The sequence below is a fragment of the Entelurus aequoreus genome, linkage group LG02 (genome assembly GCF_033978785.1).
Source record: "Entelurus aequoreus isolate RoL-2023_Sb linkage group LG02, RoL_Eaeq_v1.1, whole genome shotgun sequence".
Classification (NCBI taxonomy): domain Eukaryota; kingdom Metazoa; phylum Chordata; class Actinopteri; order Syngnathiformes; family Syngnathidae; genus Entelurus; species Entelurus aequoreus.
The window spans coordinates 79,107,609-79,126,947 of record NC_084732.1 but is presented as its reverse complement, the minus strand read 5'-3'; the positions used below and the strand labels follow the sequence as shown (position 1 = coordinate 79,126,947).

General features: G+C 38.7%; 1 protein-coding gene across 1 annotated transcript in view; it reads right to left on the bottom strand.

The window, feature by feature from the left end:
- trpm5 (transient receptor potential cation channel, subfamily M, member 5) overlaps window positions 1-19,339 on the bottom strand; it is a 78,208-nt gene that overhangs the window by 36,688 nt on the left and 22,181 nt on the right. The window contains exons 8-11 of the mRNA XM_062069300.1: window positions 17,681-17,780; window positions 17,422-17,540; window positions 12,753-13,100; window positions 10,183-10,326 (exon numbers count right to left, since the gene is read on the bottom strand). Of these exons, the coding sequence (XP_061925284.1) occupies window positions 10,183-10,326; window positions 12,753-13,100; window positions 17,422-17,540; window positions 17,681-17,780 (711 nt within the window). The remainder of the gene's footprint in view (window positions 1-10,182; window positions 10,327-12,752; window positions 13,101-17,421; window positions 17,541-17,680; window positions 17,781-19,339) is intronic.

Below are 19,339 nucleotides of genomic sequence, written 5' to 3'. Positions count from 1 at the left end.
AATTGCATGTACCAATGCTCCATCAGTGTTGGCGCTAGGAATTTAAAAAAATGAGGTCCCAGGGACCCCATCAAGTCATAAAAATGGGGTCCCACAGTACATTTTTGGGGTCCCACTTTTTTGTAACCGTTTTGAAAACAAATGATAAATGCATGCATTATCCTGTTGTATCTCACATTCTATATTGTGTTTTGGAAAAAGGTTGTCATAAACGTTACTTAATTAATTACAAATAATAATACAAAAGAAAACACATTTTTATGCATATGTAAATGTATTCAATTATAAACATTTATTCACTTTCTTCTTTCCTTCGTGGATCTAAACTTTACCGCTGCAGGAATTTTTTTCTATATTTTTATTGTAATATTGTCAGAATGTGTTTGTTCTATTTTTGGCCAAAGTAAGACAAAAAAAAACTACCTGAAGTTGTCTTTAATTTTAGCTTTAATGCCACGATTTTAATAGTCTGGCCCGCGTGTGCACAGATTTTGTTTGTGCGAATTGTTTCAGTTGTAGAGCAACAATGTTCATTGTCAATACTATCTACTTTACTCATTTGTTTTTCTTCATAATTACTTTTATCATATGTTATCAAACACTTAATATATCCAAATGTTCAACAAAGTCAAATATAATGCATGCAACAAGAGAAGGACCCCATACTTCTGTCTTTGCCTATGTTTATTTCTTCGTTTATTGTGCCAACATTTGTAGTCTCAGTTGTACCTGAGTTTTCTCTCCCTGTCTCCCCCCGGCTGGCATTCTGGTTGTATTTTTTCCTGTATGCTTCACGGCTGTCATTAAAAGACTTTATTTGACGGCTACAAAGCCTCTTCTCTGCAACCCGGGGTCCAAACTTGAACTGAACGTAACAGCGTGTTACTTACAGATACAAAGTCTCCAGGGCGGAAGCTTATCAGAACGTATTCAGTATCAAACATGAGCTTAAATTAATGAGTTATTGTGACCACTAGGTGTCGCCAAAAACATACTACCAATCCACTTCTATTTAAAGACAGAATAGGTCTGTTAAAAGGTTAGCGTTCTTCATACCTACAATTAATCTGTTGGAGTCATTTCGCTTGATTAAACCTTTTATAACATTCTTAATAAACATTAGGTGTGATTCGTGCTGAGTATTATTGAATCAATATCTCTAATACTCATTACTCAAAAGCTCCAATATCAGTATCGTATCGGAAGTAAAAAAGGTTGCATCAGGACCTACTCGGTGTGTATACCAACAATTTTAGGCCAATTTAAAGGATCGAGAAACTGTTTCTATTGGGCACTGTACTCGGCTCTCCAAGTACCACCGTAATGACCAACAATAAAATACAGTAGCACAGCAGGCCTAACTATTCATTAAAAACACAGCAGAGGTTTTATTTAACGAGCATATTTTTGTCCACTGTAACATAACACACAGTTTGAACAGTAACGCGGTGTCTGGATATTTAATTACCGTATTTTCCGGACCATAGGGCACGCCAGATTATAAGGCGCACAGCTGATGAATGGTCTATTTTTATATTTTTTCATATGTAAGGCGCACCGGAAATGTGTCCCGTGAAAAACCGTCTGAGCGGAACTCTAATAACTAAAGTTCCTTGGGTGAATAATGTAAATGTACAATACCGGTATGTTTTAGCGCTTTCATGGCGAGTTTACTGACAGATATAAGTAAGAACTTTACACTACTTTATATTAGAAATGGCAACAGTGGAGGATGAATGTCCCATAACAAGAAGATAGAGAAAAAGAAGAATCTTATCGACTACGGTGTCGGTACGGACTACAAAAGAGGACCTGCGCAATTTTTCAGAATTCATGCAGATCCCAAATACCGATCAGCAGGTACCAGAAGGTAAGAAAAGTTGCTTTTGCATAATATTTTGAAACAAAACACCATATAATATGTCTTACCCTATACACACACCATAATAATACTGGTATGTTGAAGCACATCAAATGATATCTCTTACGTTTAACTGCCATCTACTGGTCACACTTATCATTACACCATGTACCAAATAAAATAGCTTCGAGGTGGGTAAGCTCAACCAAACTTATTCCTTCCATTAGGCCAATGAGTTATAAGGTGCACTGTCGAGTTTTGAGAAGAAAAAAGGATTTTAAGTGCGCCTTATAGTACGGAAAATTGATTCTTTGACATTCCACAAGATGGAGCCCGCGTACCAGTACCACAGTTTGAGAACCATTGGGCTAGTTCAATGTTTTATTATAACATTTAGAGTTGGAAAAAAAGGTTTTATTTTGAAAGAGTTTTGCAAACAAATGGCCCCGACTCCGTGGAATGGCCTATAAATTCAACTATTTCTTTAAGGGGTGGTAAAACGGTATTGATTCCTTATAAGTCCTGCGTCGATGTGAGGGGAGAGTAACAAGTGAGCCAAAATAAACTGTGATAGAGCAAATGATTCCTAAACGGGCCTACTCTGCTGTTCATTTGGACATTATTGGAAATGTCATTTGCCTCTCTGACCGAGGTTCTGTTTTCACACGCGTCTCTCATTTGAAAATGCCACAGGGCTGAGAGGAGCTCTCGGGGTTACGCGCTTATCAGCGGCCCTATTGGCATGTTTTTTCTTTAAAAGATGCACAAAAGCTGGAATGAAATATCCGACAGGCACAACTCGACCTTTTGTTTATGATATAATGATCATATCTGTATTAGGTCATGTTTACCAGGTGTATTACATTTTGCCATGATGGAATAAATAGGAAAAAAACAGAGTGAAAAACGGCATTTTGTTTTCATTTGCAGAGACATTCAAGGTTTGATAACCTGCATTTTAAATTAGATTCATAGAAACAACTATTATTAAAAAGGGTGATTAAAATGATTTGAATGTATTTAATTATTAATAATCTTATTATTCTGATGGATTGTATCAGGGGTAACAAACATACAGCCCGGGGGCCATATCAGGCCCGCGAACGGGTCTAATACGGCCCACGGCCTGCAAAATAAGTTTAAGTATAACATGAGCTGCAATTTTTTTAATGAAAGAAACTGCTGCTCTAAATGTGTCCACTGGATGTCACAATAGCAATTCAAGTGTAACCCACGTCACACATGACACTGTTTTAAAGATGACGTGTCAGCTGACTTTAAGCGACCTCTGGATTGGCTACCGCTACTCCAATCAGCGTCGATTGTTGCTGGCAACAGACTAATGCTGTAGCAATGCACAATACCTTTTTTATTGTAAATTATCCACTCAACAGATAAATATAACGAAACAGTAAAATGCAAAGTCAACATGACCATCATTTTTGTAGTTAGATTTCCGTGCAGCGCTCGCAGTTTGTTGACGGCACAATGTGCACCCTGAACTCCATTGTAAAAATGTGTGTTTCTACATTTGTTGTTTGTTCTGTTTTATATTATGATTAAATCTACCATGTTCACATTGGTTACGTTTGTAGTTACGTTACCTTTAATTTGGCTGTTACGGTGTCATCTTGATCATTGTTTTCATTACATAATAATTGTAATATTTGAATGATGGTAAATGAATGTGTCGTGGCAGTTGTGGATGTCACCAATGTGGTGGTTTGAGGAAACACTCAGCTGCTTTTCCAAACACGTCTTAAATGAACTGCCAACATAATAATGCTGAACAGGAAGTACTTAAAGTTTAATGGCTATGTAAAAACACTAAGACATAGTCCAAGACCGGGTTGTCAAACTCATTTTATCCTAGGGGCCGCATGGAGGAAAATCTATTCTGGTAAAATCATGGCATGATTACTTAAAAATAAAGACAACTTCAAAATGGTTTTCTTTGGTCAAAAATAGAACAAGTACATTCTGAAAATGAAAATCCTCTTGGCAAAACACTTCAAGTTAGTGGAAAACTATGTGGAAAAAAAGGTGTCATTTCCAAATCACCACGATCTTAGACTATGTCTCAGTGTTTTTACAAAGCCATTAAAATTTAAGCACTTCCTGTTCAGCATTATCATGTTGGAAGTTCATTAAAGACGTGTTTGGAAAAGCAAGCGAGTGTTTCCTCAAACCACCGCATTGGTGACATCCGCAACTGCCACAACACAGTCATTTACCATCATTCAATATTACAATTATAATATAATGAAAACAATGATCAAGATGACACCATAACAGCCAAATTAAAGGTAACACAGTCCTGAGTTCAAACCCGGGCTCGGGATCTTTCTGTGTGGAGTTTGCATGTTCTCCCCGTGACTCCGTGGGCTCCTTCCGGGTACTACGGCTTCCTCCCACCTCCAAAGACATGCACCTGGGGATAGGGTGATTGGCAACACTAAATTGGCCCTAGTGTGTGAATGTGAGTGTGAATGTTGTCTGTTTATCTGTGTTGGCCCTGTGATGAGGTGGCGACTTGTCCAGGGTGTACCCCGCCTTCCGCCCGAATGCAGCTGAGATAGGCTCCAGCACCCCCCGCGACCCCAAAAGGGACAAGCGGTAGAAAATGGATGGAGGGATGCACAACTACAAATGCAACCAATGTGAACATGGTAGATTTAATCATAGAATAAAATAGAACATACAACAAATGTAGAAACACACATTTTTACAATGGAGTTCAGGGTGCACATCGTGCCGTCAACAAACTGCGAGTGCTGCACGGGAATCTAACTACAGAGATGATGGTCATGTTGACTTTGCATTTTACTGTTTTGTTATTTTTATCTGTTGAGTGCATAATTTAAAATAAAAAGAGTATTGAGCGTTGCTACAGCATTAGTTTGTTGCCAGCCACAATCAACGCTGATTTGAGTAGCGGCAGCCAATCCAGAGGGCGCTTAAAGTCAGCTGACACGTCATCTTTAAACAGTGTCATGTGTGACGTGGGTTACACTTGAATTGCTATTGCGACATCCAGTGGACACATTTAGAACAGCAGTTTCTTTCATTAAAAAATTGCTATAACTCATGTTATACTTAAACTTATTTTAAATAAGGATTAAACTTGTTCACGGGCCGTACATTTGACACCCTTGGTCTGAGATCATGGTGTTTTGGAAATGGCACCAATTTTTTTCCTCAGAGTTTTCCACTAACTTGAAGTGTTTTGCCAAGAGGATTATTTGTCATGTGTACATTTTTTTAGAATGTACAAAGACATTTTGAAGTTGTCTTCATTTTTAAATTATCATGCCATGATTTTACCAGTCCGACCCAAGTGGGAATATATTTTCCTCCATGCGGCCCCTGGGATAAAATGAGTTTGACACCCCTGGATTAGATGCATCTATCCCACAGATGAAAGTAAGCTGAAGAACAATGTACATTCAATTTTCCAGTACACCGTTTTATATGCGGACGCATAATCAGTATAATGTGAATCTTTGGTTCACATTATGTATGTACATATGTGATACGGTATTTGCAAGACGGAACGATAATTTGAATATATAGGAGCTTCCAACATGAGAGATACTTCAAACAGTCAAAATTCCGTCAGTGTGCGGCGGACACAACCATTAGCGGCGGAGGAACGGCGCACCCTTTGAATGGAATTACCATAAGTCCTGCTAATGTTTAAAAAACACGCAGGTAAAAAGCACGCCAGGGTGACGACTTGAGGGATTGCAGTAATTGGGTCACTCAGTCCAAGGAAGGGCAACGCTGAACACAAAGCCGCCTTAAAAATGCTACAGGAAACAAAGTATATGGAGCATTGATTGATGTCATTGGAAATATTTGTACAAGAGTTACTCCCATGCCTGACTTTGTTTCTTATTAATAACATCAAGCCCGAAGGACAACCTTTATTCAAATATCGTTCTTACAAAACACCGTTAATGCAGACTACATTGCACTTACCGTATTTTCCCAACTGTAAGCCGCTGCTTTTTTTCCCTAGCTTTGAACACTGCGGCTTGTAAAAATGGTGCAGCTAATTTATAGATGTAAAAATGTATTTCCCGTTTCGTGCCTTGAACCGGAAGTACACATGTCCGTAGCGTTTCTGCTAAAAAAGGATTCTTCATTCATCACTCCAATAATAATAAGAATAATGGATTAGATTTATATGGCACTCAAAGCGCTTCACAGAGAAGTGAGAACCCGTCATTCATTCACACGTGGTGGTGGTAAGCTACATTTGTAGCCACAGCTGCACTGGGGTAGACTGCCAGTTCGCGCCTACGGCCCCTCCGTCCACCACCTATCATTCATCACAGCCTTTGTCTCCTCCAGGCTAGACTACAGCAACTCACTTGTGGTCTGGATCCCCAGCAAGAACATCCAGAAGCTGCAGTACTTGCAGAATAGTGCTGCTAGGATCCTGATGAGAGTGCGGAAATACCACCACATCACACCACTTCTCAAATCCCTTCACTGGCTTCCTGTTCCACTCAGGTTTGAATACAAAGTCTCCCTACTAACCCACCAGTGCCTCCATGGTAATGGTCCCCTCTACCTCAAAGAACTGCTCACCCCCAAATCCTCCACACGACACCTCCGCTCCGGACAGGCTAACTTCCTGCAACCTCCGAGGAGAAAGCTACGAACAATGGGAGACCGGGCTTTTTGCTCCGCCGGTCCCAGTCTGTCGAACGCTCTCCCTGACCACCTGAGGGCACCACAGACTGTGGATGCTTTTAAAAAAGGCTTAAAAACCCGGCTTTTTAAAAAAGCCTTTTGTTTAGATTTATGCATGCAGTTCTGGCTACTAGGCTGTTCTAGTTTTTATTTTTATTTATTTATTTTATTATCTTTTTTTATTTTTTTTAATGCACTGTAGCACTTTGAGGTTGTTTGCTCAATGTAAAGTGCTTTTTACAAATAAAATCTATTATTATTATTATTCATTCAATGGCAGTGATTTGGATGGCAAGAGGCGGGGAGCGAACCTGCAACCCTCAAGTTTCTCCAAGCAACTTTTTACAAGTTTTACAATATAACTAAAACAATGCATACTTACTCAACTGTCCCATGTGTGACGTCTGTAACAGTGTTTTCGTGCACATTTGTACGTGCTTGTAATGTTATCAAGCTAGCGTTGTTAGAATTAGCAAAAATGCAAACACGTTTACAAGTGTCTGTGTTGGCTATAGCCTTGTCTTGGTTTAACTCTTATCTTACTGACAGGATGCAGTGTGTCTCCCATAACAATGTGACCTCAGACTATGTTAAGGTAACGTGCGGAGTTCCCCAGGGTTCGGTTCTTGGCCCTGCACTCTTTAGTAATTACATGCTGCCGCTAGGTGACATCATACGCAAATGCGGTGTTAGCTTTCACTGTTATGCTGATGACACCCAACTGTACATGCCCCTAAAGCTGACCAACACGCCGGATTGTAGTCAGCTGGAGGCGTGTCTTAATGAAATTAAACAATTTGATGTCCGCTAACTTTTTGCAACTTAACGCTAAGAAAACTGAAATGCTGATTATCGGTCCTGCTCAACACCGACCTCTATTTAATAATACCACCCTAACATTTGACAACCAAACAATTAAACAAGGTGACTCTGTAAAGAATCTGGGTATTATCTTCGACCCAACTCTCTCGTTTGAGTCACACATTAAGAGTGTTACTAAAACGGCCTTCTTTCATCTCCGTAATATCGCTAAAATTCGTTCCATTTTGTCCACAAGCGATGCTGAGATCATTATCCATGCGTTCGTTACGTCTCGTCTCGATTACTGTAACGTTTTATTTTCGGGCCTCCCTATGTCTAGATGGTACAAAATGCGGCTGCTAGACTTTTGACAAAAACAAGAACGTTTGATCATATTACGCCTATACTGGCTCACTTGCACTGGCTTCCTGTGCACCTAAGATGCGACTTTAAGGTTTTACTACTTACGTATAAAATACTACACGGTCAAGCTCCTGCCTATCATGCCGATTGTATTGTACCATATGTCCCGGCAAGAAATCTGCGTTCAAAGAACTCCGGCTTATTAGTGATTCCCAGAGCCCAAAAAGCGTTTTCTATTCGGGCTCCAATACTATGGAATGCCCTCCCGGTAAAAGTTAGAGATGCTACCTCAGTAGAAGCATTTAAGTCTCATCTTAAAACTCATTTGTATACTCTAGCCTTTAAATAGACTCCCTTTTTAGACCAGTTGATCTGCCGTTTCTTTTCTTTTCTTTTCTACTCTGCTCCCAACCCGGGGTGGACCGCTAGCCTGTTCATCAGTTGGGGACATCTCTACGCTGCTGACCCGTCTCCGCTCGGGATGGTTCCTGCTGGCCCCACTATGGACTTTCGCTGATGTGTTGGACTTTCACAATATTATGTCAGACCCACTCGACATCCATTGCTTTCGGTCTCCCCTAGAGGGGGTGGGGGGCGGGGGGGGGGGGGGGTTTACCCACATATGCGGTCCTCTCCTCATTCACATTGACCACTGGGGTGAGTTTTCCTTGCCCGTATGTGGGCTCTGTACCGAGGATGACGTTGTGGCTTGTACAGATCTTTGAGACACTTGTGATTTAGGGCTATATAAATAAACATTGATTGATTGATTATTAACTTACAATGGCATTCTTGTTGTATTGTTTCAGTTTTGTAAATCCACCAAGATGTCACCGTGGAGTTATTGAGTCTGTTTAGCTGATTGGAGAGCTTGCCTCCGCAGCTAGTGGGTTCATCACAATGACTTCAGTTTTGTCACAAAAGCCGTTTTACTGCCGCGTTACAGGCACCATTTGGAAACAATTTTTGTAATAAACATTTACAAAAACTTTCGTACCAGAATATATCTGCTGCTTATAGTCCAAATATATGTAACAATATTGATTTATTATTTTGTGGGTGCGGTATGTTTTAGCGCTTTCATTGTGACTCTACTAACAGATATAAGTTAGAACATTACACTACTTTAAATTAGAAATGGCAACAGCTGAGGATGAATGTCACAGCAAGAAGATAGAGAAAAAGAAGAAGCTTATTGACTACGGTGTCAGCACGGACTATAAAGGCAGACACACTAAATTTTTCAGCACTTATGCAGAGCCCAAATACAGATCAGCAGGTATCAGAAGGTAAGAAAATTTGCTTTTGCATAATATTGCGAAACAAAACGCCAGATAATATGTCTTACCTTATACACACACCAAAATAATACTAGTATGTTGAAGCACAGTACAATCCATCAAGCAGTGCGGCTTCATAGCTTACCAAAGTAAATCAGTAACCGGTAGTAAAACTCCTGCTTTTCTCATGGCCCAAATAGTTCACAGTAGCACTATACATAATCACAATACCAGGGCGTCCAGTGAGGGGCATTTTTTACTCCCTCGTCCCAGGAAGAATGCTTTGCGGAAATCTTTTATTTATAGATCTTTATCGCTCTGGAATAACCTGCCTCGAATTCTCACCAGCATTGAAAGTAAACAGGTTTTTAAAAAGAGAGTAATATTTTATCTGAGTTTTTAAATTACTTTTCTCGTTGATGATTTGTTTGGTTTTATATTGTGTAGTTATATTTATATGGTAATTATTATTCTGTGACTGTAAATTGTTTGCTTGTTTTTTTATTGATGCTTTAATTTTTTTTTTCTGTATTGTGTAGTTATAATTATATGCTTTTACTTGTAATTGTATTGAATTGTGGACCCCAGGAAGACTAGTGGGTTGTTGAGGCAACCAGCTAATGGGGATCCTTAATAAAATTCAAATAAAAATAAAAATCAAAGTCGTACTAAAACATTTTGATAGATGTTTGAGCGCCGTGTGTAATGTTCTATATTTTCAATGGAACATGTAAAATGTTGGTGTTGTTTACTTGAGTCATATTGCAGTCTACACATATCTCCTTTGTGTGACTGCCATCTACTGTTCACACTTATCATTACACCATGTACCAAATAAAATAGCTTTAATAAGCAACACCAGAATTATTCCGTACATTAGGTGCACCGGGTTATAAGGCAAACGGTCAAGTTTTGAGAAAAAAAAAAGGATTTTAAGTGCGCCTTGAAGTCCGGAAAATGCGGTAAATTATATCATGGGAAATGACTGCCAGGTTAAAAATACATAAAAAAAACTTGCTTGTGAAACTTTGGTTGTATAGGCACTATGGGTCCTTTAAGTTAATCCGAGTCGTTGATCAACAAGCAGTTCTAATACTAATTAAAACAAAAAAACTATAGTATTTTGTGAATTAACCGCATTATTGTAAAGGAAATGAACCAACAAGACTGACTGACCATGGCCCAAAAGTAGTTTGCCATCTGCTGTCGGTTCTGAAGGACGGCCCAGAGGAAAAGATCCCTCCAAGGATGTTGGCATCGCTCTTCCAACTCAGCCAGATTCTTCTGGCTGTGGAACAGTCGACCTTTTGCTGGCCTTTCCTGGGGCACAGAAACAATCCAGTTGTACAGTAGCACAGCCTTACAAAACACATGCAGTTCAATTAGTAAGTCAGAATATTACAAACACCTTTAGTTGATGCAATAAACTATACGACGACACAGAACTGGTCTACTACGCCCGTGCGCAGATGATTTTGTCTCTTAAAAGTGCAAAATAGAGTGTGCCATTCATTAAGTGTGTTTAAAGGCCTACTGAAACCCACTACTACCGACCACGCAGTCTGATAGTTTATATATTAATGATGAAATCTTAACATTGCAACACATGCCAATACGGCCGGGTTAACTTATAAAGTGCAGTTTTAAACTTCCCAGGAAACTTCCACTTGAAAACGTCGCGGTATGATGACGTATGCGCGTGACGTCACGAGGTCAAGGGAAGTGTTTGGACCCAATTCAAATACCTCTGTTTCCTTCGACAAAATTCCACAGTATTCCTGACATCTGTGTTGGTGAATCTTTTTGCAATTTGTTTAATGAACAATGGAGGCTGCAAAGAAGAAAGTTGTAGGTGCGATCGGTGGAGCGGCGGACTACAGCAACACCAACACCAGGAGGTTGTGTTGTGTTTTGAGCAGGATAGCAGACGCACTACGGTGAGTACAGCTTTGGCTTCCAAACATTTGATCGCTTGCCCGTACGTGCGTGTCGATATGTGCATGTCACGTACGTAACTTTGGGGAAATATATGTTTCTTGCCGACTCTGATGGCGGCCGGGGTGTCGTCAAAAGCGTACAACGCCCGCCGCCGCATCTAAGTTGGCTTCTATTTTTTTAGCTTCGCCAAGCTGAAAAATATTAACCGTGTATTTACATGTTCATGGTTTAATAGTATTGTTGATCTTCTGTCTATCCTTCCAGTCAGGGTTTATTTTTTTATTTAGTTTCTATCTGCATTTGAGACTGATGCTATCATGTTGGCTACGTAGCTAGGTTAGCTTCTATTTTTTTAGCTCCGCCAAGCTGAAAAATATTAACCGTGTATTTACATGTTCATGGTTTAATAGTATTGTTGATCTTCTGTCTATCCATCCAGTCAGGGTTTTTTTTAATTTAGTTTCTATCTGCATTTGAGACTGATGCTATCACGTTGGTTACGTAGCTAGGTTAGCTTCTATTTTTTTAGCTTCGCCAAGCTGAAAAATATTAACCGTGTATTTACATGTTCAGTCACTGTGAATGTCCATTTCGTGTTCTCGACCCTCATTTTGAAGAGGATATAGTATCTGAGGTGGTTTAAAATACAAATCTGTGATCCACAATAGAAAAAGTAGAGAGTGTGGAATCCAATGAGCCAGCTTGTACCTAAGTTACGGTCAGAGCGAAAAAAAAGATACGTCCATCACTGCCTCTCAAGTCCTTCACTGTAACGTTCCTCATCTACGAATCTTTCATCCTCGCTCAAATAATGGGGTAATTGTCACTTTCTCGGCCCGAATCTCTCTTGCTCCATTGTAAACAAAGGAAAATTGTGAGGAATACTACCTCCTCTGACGTCACGCTACTTCCGGTACAGGCAAGGCTTTTTTTTATCAGCGAACAAAAGTTGCAAACTTTATCGTCGATTTTCTCTACTAAATCCTTTCAGCAAAAATATGGCAATATCGCAAAATGATCAAGTATGACACATAGAATGGATCTGCTATTCCCGTTTAAATAAAAACATTTCATTTCAGTAGGCCTTTAACTTCATGTACTGTATATGCAGAATCTATCCTCATTATCAGAACACTAACAGTGGTAGAAAGAGGAGATGCAAATACAATAATTTTGTGTTCATGATTTATCAAGACTGGGAGTGTTTTGTGACCGCTGTTTATAGTTAGCATTCCTGAAATGTTCGTGCAAACTGGTACAGTCACGCAGAAATGGCTGTGAATAAGGTGGTGATGACTTCTGTTTTGTTTGATCAGCCGTTTTACTGCCGCGTTACAGGCACCGTTTGGAAGCAATTATGGCATGTAAATAAACATCATTCATTATCAGAACACCCACTGTAGCAGAAGGATGAGGTGTAAATATAATAATTTTGTGTTCATGATTTATCAAGACTGGGAGTGTTTTGTGACCGCTGTTTATAGTTAGCGTCCTGAAATGTTTGTGCAAACTACATTTCGTCTATTAATCAATACAATTTTATCACTGCTGGAAGACTTAAAGAGCTGATAAAACCAATTCAGCGAAACCTGATATAATATCACTTCTCTGCCGAACTTTGTTGTAAAAATCAGCTTTCGATAAATAAATAAAGTACTATCTAACCTAACCTAATCTAATCTAATCTATCCACAATCATTGGATATTATTCATTTTATATTGCTCAAAGATGTCTAGAAAATGTCCTAAACCTTCATGATCAATTCCTTTGCAGTGCATTTACTGGATCGTGGTATTGCATCACTCACTGTGGCAATCTTTTGGTAGAAACCTTTGCAGGAGTCATGGAGAAAGTCTTTCAGCACTTTTGCGACCTCATAAAGTGTGAAACGAGGTTTCCGTTCCCCTGGCTCAGCGGGGTGGTGCCCAGGAGGGCCGGGTGTCCATGCAGTGCCGAGCAGACGCTGCTTCTCCTCGTATTTTTTGAGGAGCAGGTTATGGAGGAGACTCTTCTCCGACACCGACCAATAAAGCTCCAGCAGACGGCCGTAGGTGAGAAACTCTCCCAAATTGACGCCGTTGTCGACAAATAGACGTACAAAGTCTGGTTTGTCGTTGATCAGCGCATCCATCATCACCTCTTCAAGGTCGCAGGCCTGCAGAGACAATGATTGAATGAGTCATGTTGCAATGCTCTTGATTTAATTTGTCTAATTGGAATCTTCGCCGTGCGGCGTGAATGCAAAACAGGTAATGGATAAAAAGAAACCGTCATTTTCCCAAATGTAGTTAGGTCTACTTAACAGTGAGGTTTAGGAAACCATTCGTTTAGGAAAAACTGGGTACTGGTTTGTGTTTTGGGTTGCTTTCATGGAGAACAAGGGCATGGTGAAGTTATAGTCTGTTGTGCCTATATAGTTTGTTTACTGTCCAATAAATAATACGCCTTATATCAAAGTGCCTTTTACAGGAAAAAATATCTGTATAAAAGACAATATTAATATGATCATACAGTATATCAGTACACACAAAAGCAAGTTGAATGCAATCCTTCCACCAATACACTGCCATTTCTGAGTCATTGTCATTATTGGATTGACTGAAATACAGACATTTGACAAATGTATTTACAATTACAATTTCTACAATTTACATATCTCTTGACAACATGTTTGAAAACAGTTAAAATGTGTTGAAAAATGTGGAAGGAGTAGTTGCCAGAAAAAAAGGATGGAAATACGGCTTTGGAAAACCAGGAATTCTGGAAAATCCTGGAATTTTTTTGAACTTGGAAAAATGATAGTTTGAATTTCCAAGATGAGCGGAATATGTCGAAGGTGGAATGGTTGGAATCGGTTGAAAAATGTGGAAGTTTGAAAAAAGGCCAATTCATTTTGAATGGGAAAAAATGGTCCTAGGGAAACCTGGAATTCTGGGAAATCTGGGAATTTGGGGAATTTGTCAAGGGAAAGCCCGCCATTCCCGAATAGGCTGAACAGTTTGAAGATGGATCGGTTTAAATCGGGTGAAAAATGTGGAAGGTAGAGCGCGCCAAAATCTGGAGAAGAATAAGAAGAAGAAGTTGAAAAACCATGTGTGAATGCTTTGGAGCATTCACACAATAAAACAATGTAAATGTCTTTCTGTATTCCAATTTTTTTTTTTTTTTTTTAAATGTGATAAAAATATTTTATTGAGTAAAATGATGTCTTCATTATTGATTCAATTGTTGTACACTTAAAATATAGCTTTGTAGTCGCCAATTTATATTTGTGAAAATAGGGGGCACATATATGTTTTTAACGTATTTCTGGTCCTTTTTATTCATAATTTACTTTAATGTTATGTTGATTGTTTTATTTTATTTTTTAAATTCCTTTGTTTGATTTGTATAACTGAAATGAATAAATAAACTGAAAATTGTACAGTTATGTTCCAACCTTACTCCAAAATGGAATTATGTAATTTTTGCTCTCAACATTCTACAGCCAATACCCCAGAATAACAAAGTGACATTTTTTTTTTTAAATTTTGCAAATGTATTAAAAATAAGAAACTTAAAAAATCACATGTATATAAGTATTCACAGCCTTTGCGCAATTCTTTGTTGATGCACCTTTGGCAGCAACGTGGACTCAGTAAACTGACAAATGTAATGATGTGAGGAGCAGAAATTTGCCATAAATCCCATCTCTATTTTAGATTTTTTTTAAAATATAACATGATAGTGTTATATTCAAGGGAAGCAAAGTGCAGAAAGTGAGCTGGGCTACTGTGTGGAATGATTGTACCTGCTGCTGAAGTTGACAATAAAGTTGAAGTGAGCGAGTATACTGCTTCAATTAAACACTCTTTAAAGTTTGTAACGAGAGTGAAACTGTCCGTGTGTAAAAGTAAAAAAGTAATGTTAAATCTTCATTTAGCCATTATTAGCATTGTTTTCTGCATGTAAAAATATGACGTACTTTTTTAACATTTCTGTTTTGTGTTTGAGTGTTCATATTTTTCGGACTATAAGGCGCACTTAAAATCAATTTTTTCCCTCAAAATTTGACAGTGCACCTTATAACCCGGTGCGCCTAATGTACGGAATAATTCTTGCTTACCGACCTCGAAGCAATTTTATTTGGTACGTGGTGTAATGATAAGTGTGACCAGTAGATGGCAGTCAAACATAAGAGATACGCGTACACTGCACTATGATGGCAATATCACTCAAGTAAACAACACCAACATTTTATGTGTTCCATAGAATATATAGAACATTACACACGGCGCTCAAAAATCTATCAACATGTTTTAGTACGACTTTGATAAGCTATGAAGCCGCACCGCTTGATGTGCTTTAACATACGAGTATTATTATGGTGTGTGTATAAGGTAAGGCACATTATCTGGCGTTTTGTTTCGCATTATTATGCAAAAGCAACTTTTTTTACCTTCTGGTACATACTGATTTGTATTTGGGATCTGCATAAATCCTGAAAAATTGTGTGCGTCCGCCTTTGTAGTCCGTGCCGACTCCTTCTTCTTTTTCTCTATCTTCTTGTCATGTGACATTCATCCTCCGCTGTTGCCATTTGTAATATAAAGTAGTGTAAAGTTCTTACTTATATCTGTCAGTAAACTCGCTATGAAAGCACTAAAACATACCGGTGTAGTGAGTTTACATTATTCACCCAAGGAACTTTAGTTATTAGAGGCGTTTTTTCACGGGGCACAATTCCGGTGTTGTTGTTTCCGGATGAAAGTAAAGTCTGAATGTCATTAAAACAGTTAGCGCCATCTTTTGACACTTCTTCCACACCGCTACAACAAAGATGACGAGGAGAAGACGCTGGCGAAGGTGAGCCACGTAAATAAGACCGCCCACAAAACGGTGCATCCGGAAGCAACTGTCAGAAAGCGGCTTGAAGATGATCTGTAAAACATAATCTATGCAACATTTTGACCAAAGAACCACCATTACATGTTATGTAGACCACAAGGAAGTGCTTTACATTTAGAAAAAAATTATAATAATATGACTCCTTTAAAGGCCTACTGAAACCCACTACTACCGACCACGGAGTCTGATAGTTTATATATCAATGATGAAATCTTAACATTGCAACACATGCCATTACGGCCGGGTTAGATTACTAAAGTGCAATTTTAAATTTCGCGCGAAATACCCTGCTGAAAACGTCTCGGTATGATGACGCCTGCGCGTGACGTCACGGATTGTAGAGGACATTTTGGTATAGCATTGTGGCCAGCTATTAAGTCGTCTGTTTTCATCGCAAAATTCCACAGTATTCTGGATATCTGTGTTGGTGAATCTTTTGCAATTTGTTCAATGAACAATGGAGACAGCAAAGAAGAAAGCTGTAGGTGGGAAGCGGTGTATTTCGGCCGGCTGCAGCAACACAAACACGTAGCCGATGTTTCATTGTTTACATTCCCGAAAGATGACAGTCAAGCTTTACCATTGGCCTGTGGAGAACTGGGACAACAGAGACTCTTACCAGGAGGACTTTGAGTTGGATACGCAGACGCGGTACCGTGAGTACGTACGCAGCTGCGGCTTCCAAACATTTGATCGCTTGCCCGTACGTGCGTGCCGCTATGTGAATGTCACGAACGTAACTTTGGGGACTTTGCAGAAATATATGTGCTGTATAAACTTTGAGGAGGTGAACGGTACTTTGGGCTGTGGGATTGAGTGTGTTGTGCAGGTGTTTGAGTTGTATTAGCGGGTTATATAGACGGCAGGGGGGAGATGTTTGTTATGTAGTATTAATTTGTGGCATATTAAATATAAGCCTGGTTGTGTTGTGGCTAATAGAGTATATATATGTGTAGTGTTTATTTACTGTTTTAGTCATTCCCAGCTGAATATCAGGTCCCACCCGCCTTTCACAGCATCTTCCCTATCTGAATCGCTTCCACTGCCCTCTAGTTCTTCACTCTCACTTTCCTCATCCACAAATCTTTCATCCTTGCTCAAATTAATGGGGAAATCGTCGCTTTCTCGGTCCGAATCTCTCCCGCTGCTGGTGGCCATGATTGTAAACAATGTGCAGATGTGAGGAGCTCCACAACCTGTGACGTCACGCTACTTCCGGTACAGGCAAGGCTTTTTTTTATCAGCGACCAAAAGTTGCGAACTTTATCGTCGATGTTCTCTACTAAATCCTTTCAGCAAAAATATGGCAATATCGCGAAATGATCAAGTATGACACATAGAATGGACCTGCTATCCCCGTTTAAATAAGAAAATCGCATTTCAGTAGGCCTTTAATGTGCCCTATCATCATAAGTGCCTTACGTATGAAAAAAGATTAAAAATAGAGCATTCATCGGCAGTGCACCTTATAATCCGGTGCGCCCTATGGTTCGGAAAATACGGTATTTATTTTGAGAAATCTATTTGGGCACCATTGCATATGACACGTTTAATTAGGCGGGGGTGAATAATAACCATGCGTGTCTCACCTTCCACTCCACATCTCCATTGAAGATGTCACTCTTGGCAATGTCCACACGGTTCCAGGCGACAGCCAGCTTCAGTTCGTCAAGGAAGTCCTGAGCTTCCTGACTTTGGCTCTTACAGGCTGACACACGCACACAAAAGCACCAAATGTCAGCGTGTCATAAACGGCTCACATTTCAAGCTCCGATATCCACTGAAGTGGCAAGTGTCCAAAATGTCATGATTGTTGAATAGTATCAAAGAGGAAAAAGTGCTCTTTACCTTTGACAAGAGCTTTGAGGATGACTGTGTCTAACTCGGAGCTTTCTTGTTCAGGGTCATGGACTGTGAGGAGATGTCCATTATCCAGTATCCTCTGGACCTGATGGACGGCAGAGTACTGTTTTACAGACTGTCGCTTTATTTACGTTGCTAGTGGAGATGCCCTGATCGATATTTTTGGCTTCCGATCCCATTCCAATTTTTTGGCCTCAGATCCGATCCGATTTTGAGTACAGATTAAGTAATTATAGAACCTAAAATGTATTATAGCAAGTAACTAGTGGTAAAGACTAGATATGTATATACCGATAAATGCTTTAAAATGTAATATCTGAAATTATCGGTATCGTTTTTTTATTATCGGTATCGTTTTTTTTTTGTGTTTTTTTTTTATTAAATCAACATAAATGTTTTACATAAATGTAAAACACTTCTTTGTGGTCTACATCAGTGGTCCACGGTACCGGTCAGTGGATCAATTGGTACCAGACAGCACAAGAAAAAAAAAAAAAAAAAAAAAAAATATATATATATATATATATATATATATATATATATTTTATTTTTTTTTATTTGTATTTTTTTTAATTAAAATGTAAAACACTTCTTTGTGGTCTACATCAGTGGTCCACGGTACCGGTCAGTGGATCAATTGGTACCAGACAGCACAAGAAAAAAAAAAAAAAAAAAAAAATATATATATATATATATATATATATATATATATATATATATATATATATATATATATATATATATATATATATATATATATTTTATTTTTTTTTATTTGTATTTTTTTTAATTAAATCAACATAAAAAACACAACATACACTTACAATTAGTGCACCAACCCAAAAAACCTCCCTCCCCCATTTACACTCATTCACACAAAAGGGTTGTTTCTTTCTGTTATTAATATTCTAGTTCCTACATTATATATCAATATATATCAATACAGTCTGCAAGGGATACAGTCCGTAAGCACACATGATTGTGTGTGCTGCTGGTCCACTAATAGTACTAACTTTTAACAGTTAATTTTACTCATTTTCATTAATTACTAGTTTCTATGTAACTGTTTTTATATTGTTTTACTTTCTTTTTTATTCAAGAAAATGTTTTTAATTAATTTATCTTATTTTATTTTATTAATAATAAAAAAAAAGGACCTTATCTTCACCATACGTGGTTGTCCAAATTAGGCATAATAATGTGTTAATTCCACGACTGTATATATCGGTACCGGTTGATATCGGTATCGGTTGATATCGGTATCGGTAATTAAAGAGTTGGACAATATCGGAATATTGGATATTGGCAAAAAGCCATTATCGGATATCCCTAGTAAAGAAATTTGTATAAAATGTGTCTTATAAAATGTAAAATGAACTACTATTGCTGTAAATCACATGATGTATTAAATGTGTGGTTGTGGAGGGGCGTGGCCTGCGGACCTGCAGCGAAGCGGGGTGTGTCAGGATCGGCTTCAAGATTAGTGACAGGTGCGTAGAAGACACAGCTGTGATGTGTTTGTCTGATCACCTGTCACTCTGTTAAAGGCAGCAGTCGGGAAGGAGAGGAGGTGGTTGATGGTGGAGAACGAGCGAGAGATACTTTAACATGGCTGAAAAGCACAACTTATTGCAAAATAAATCA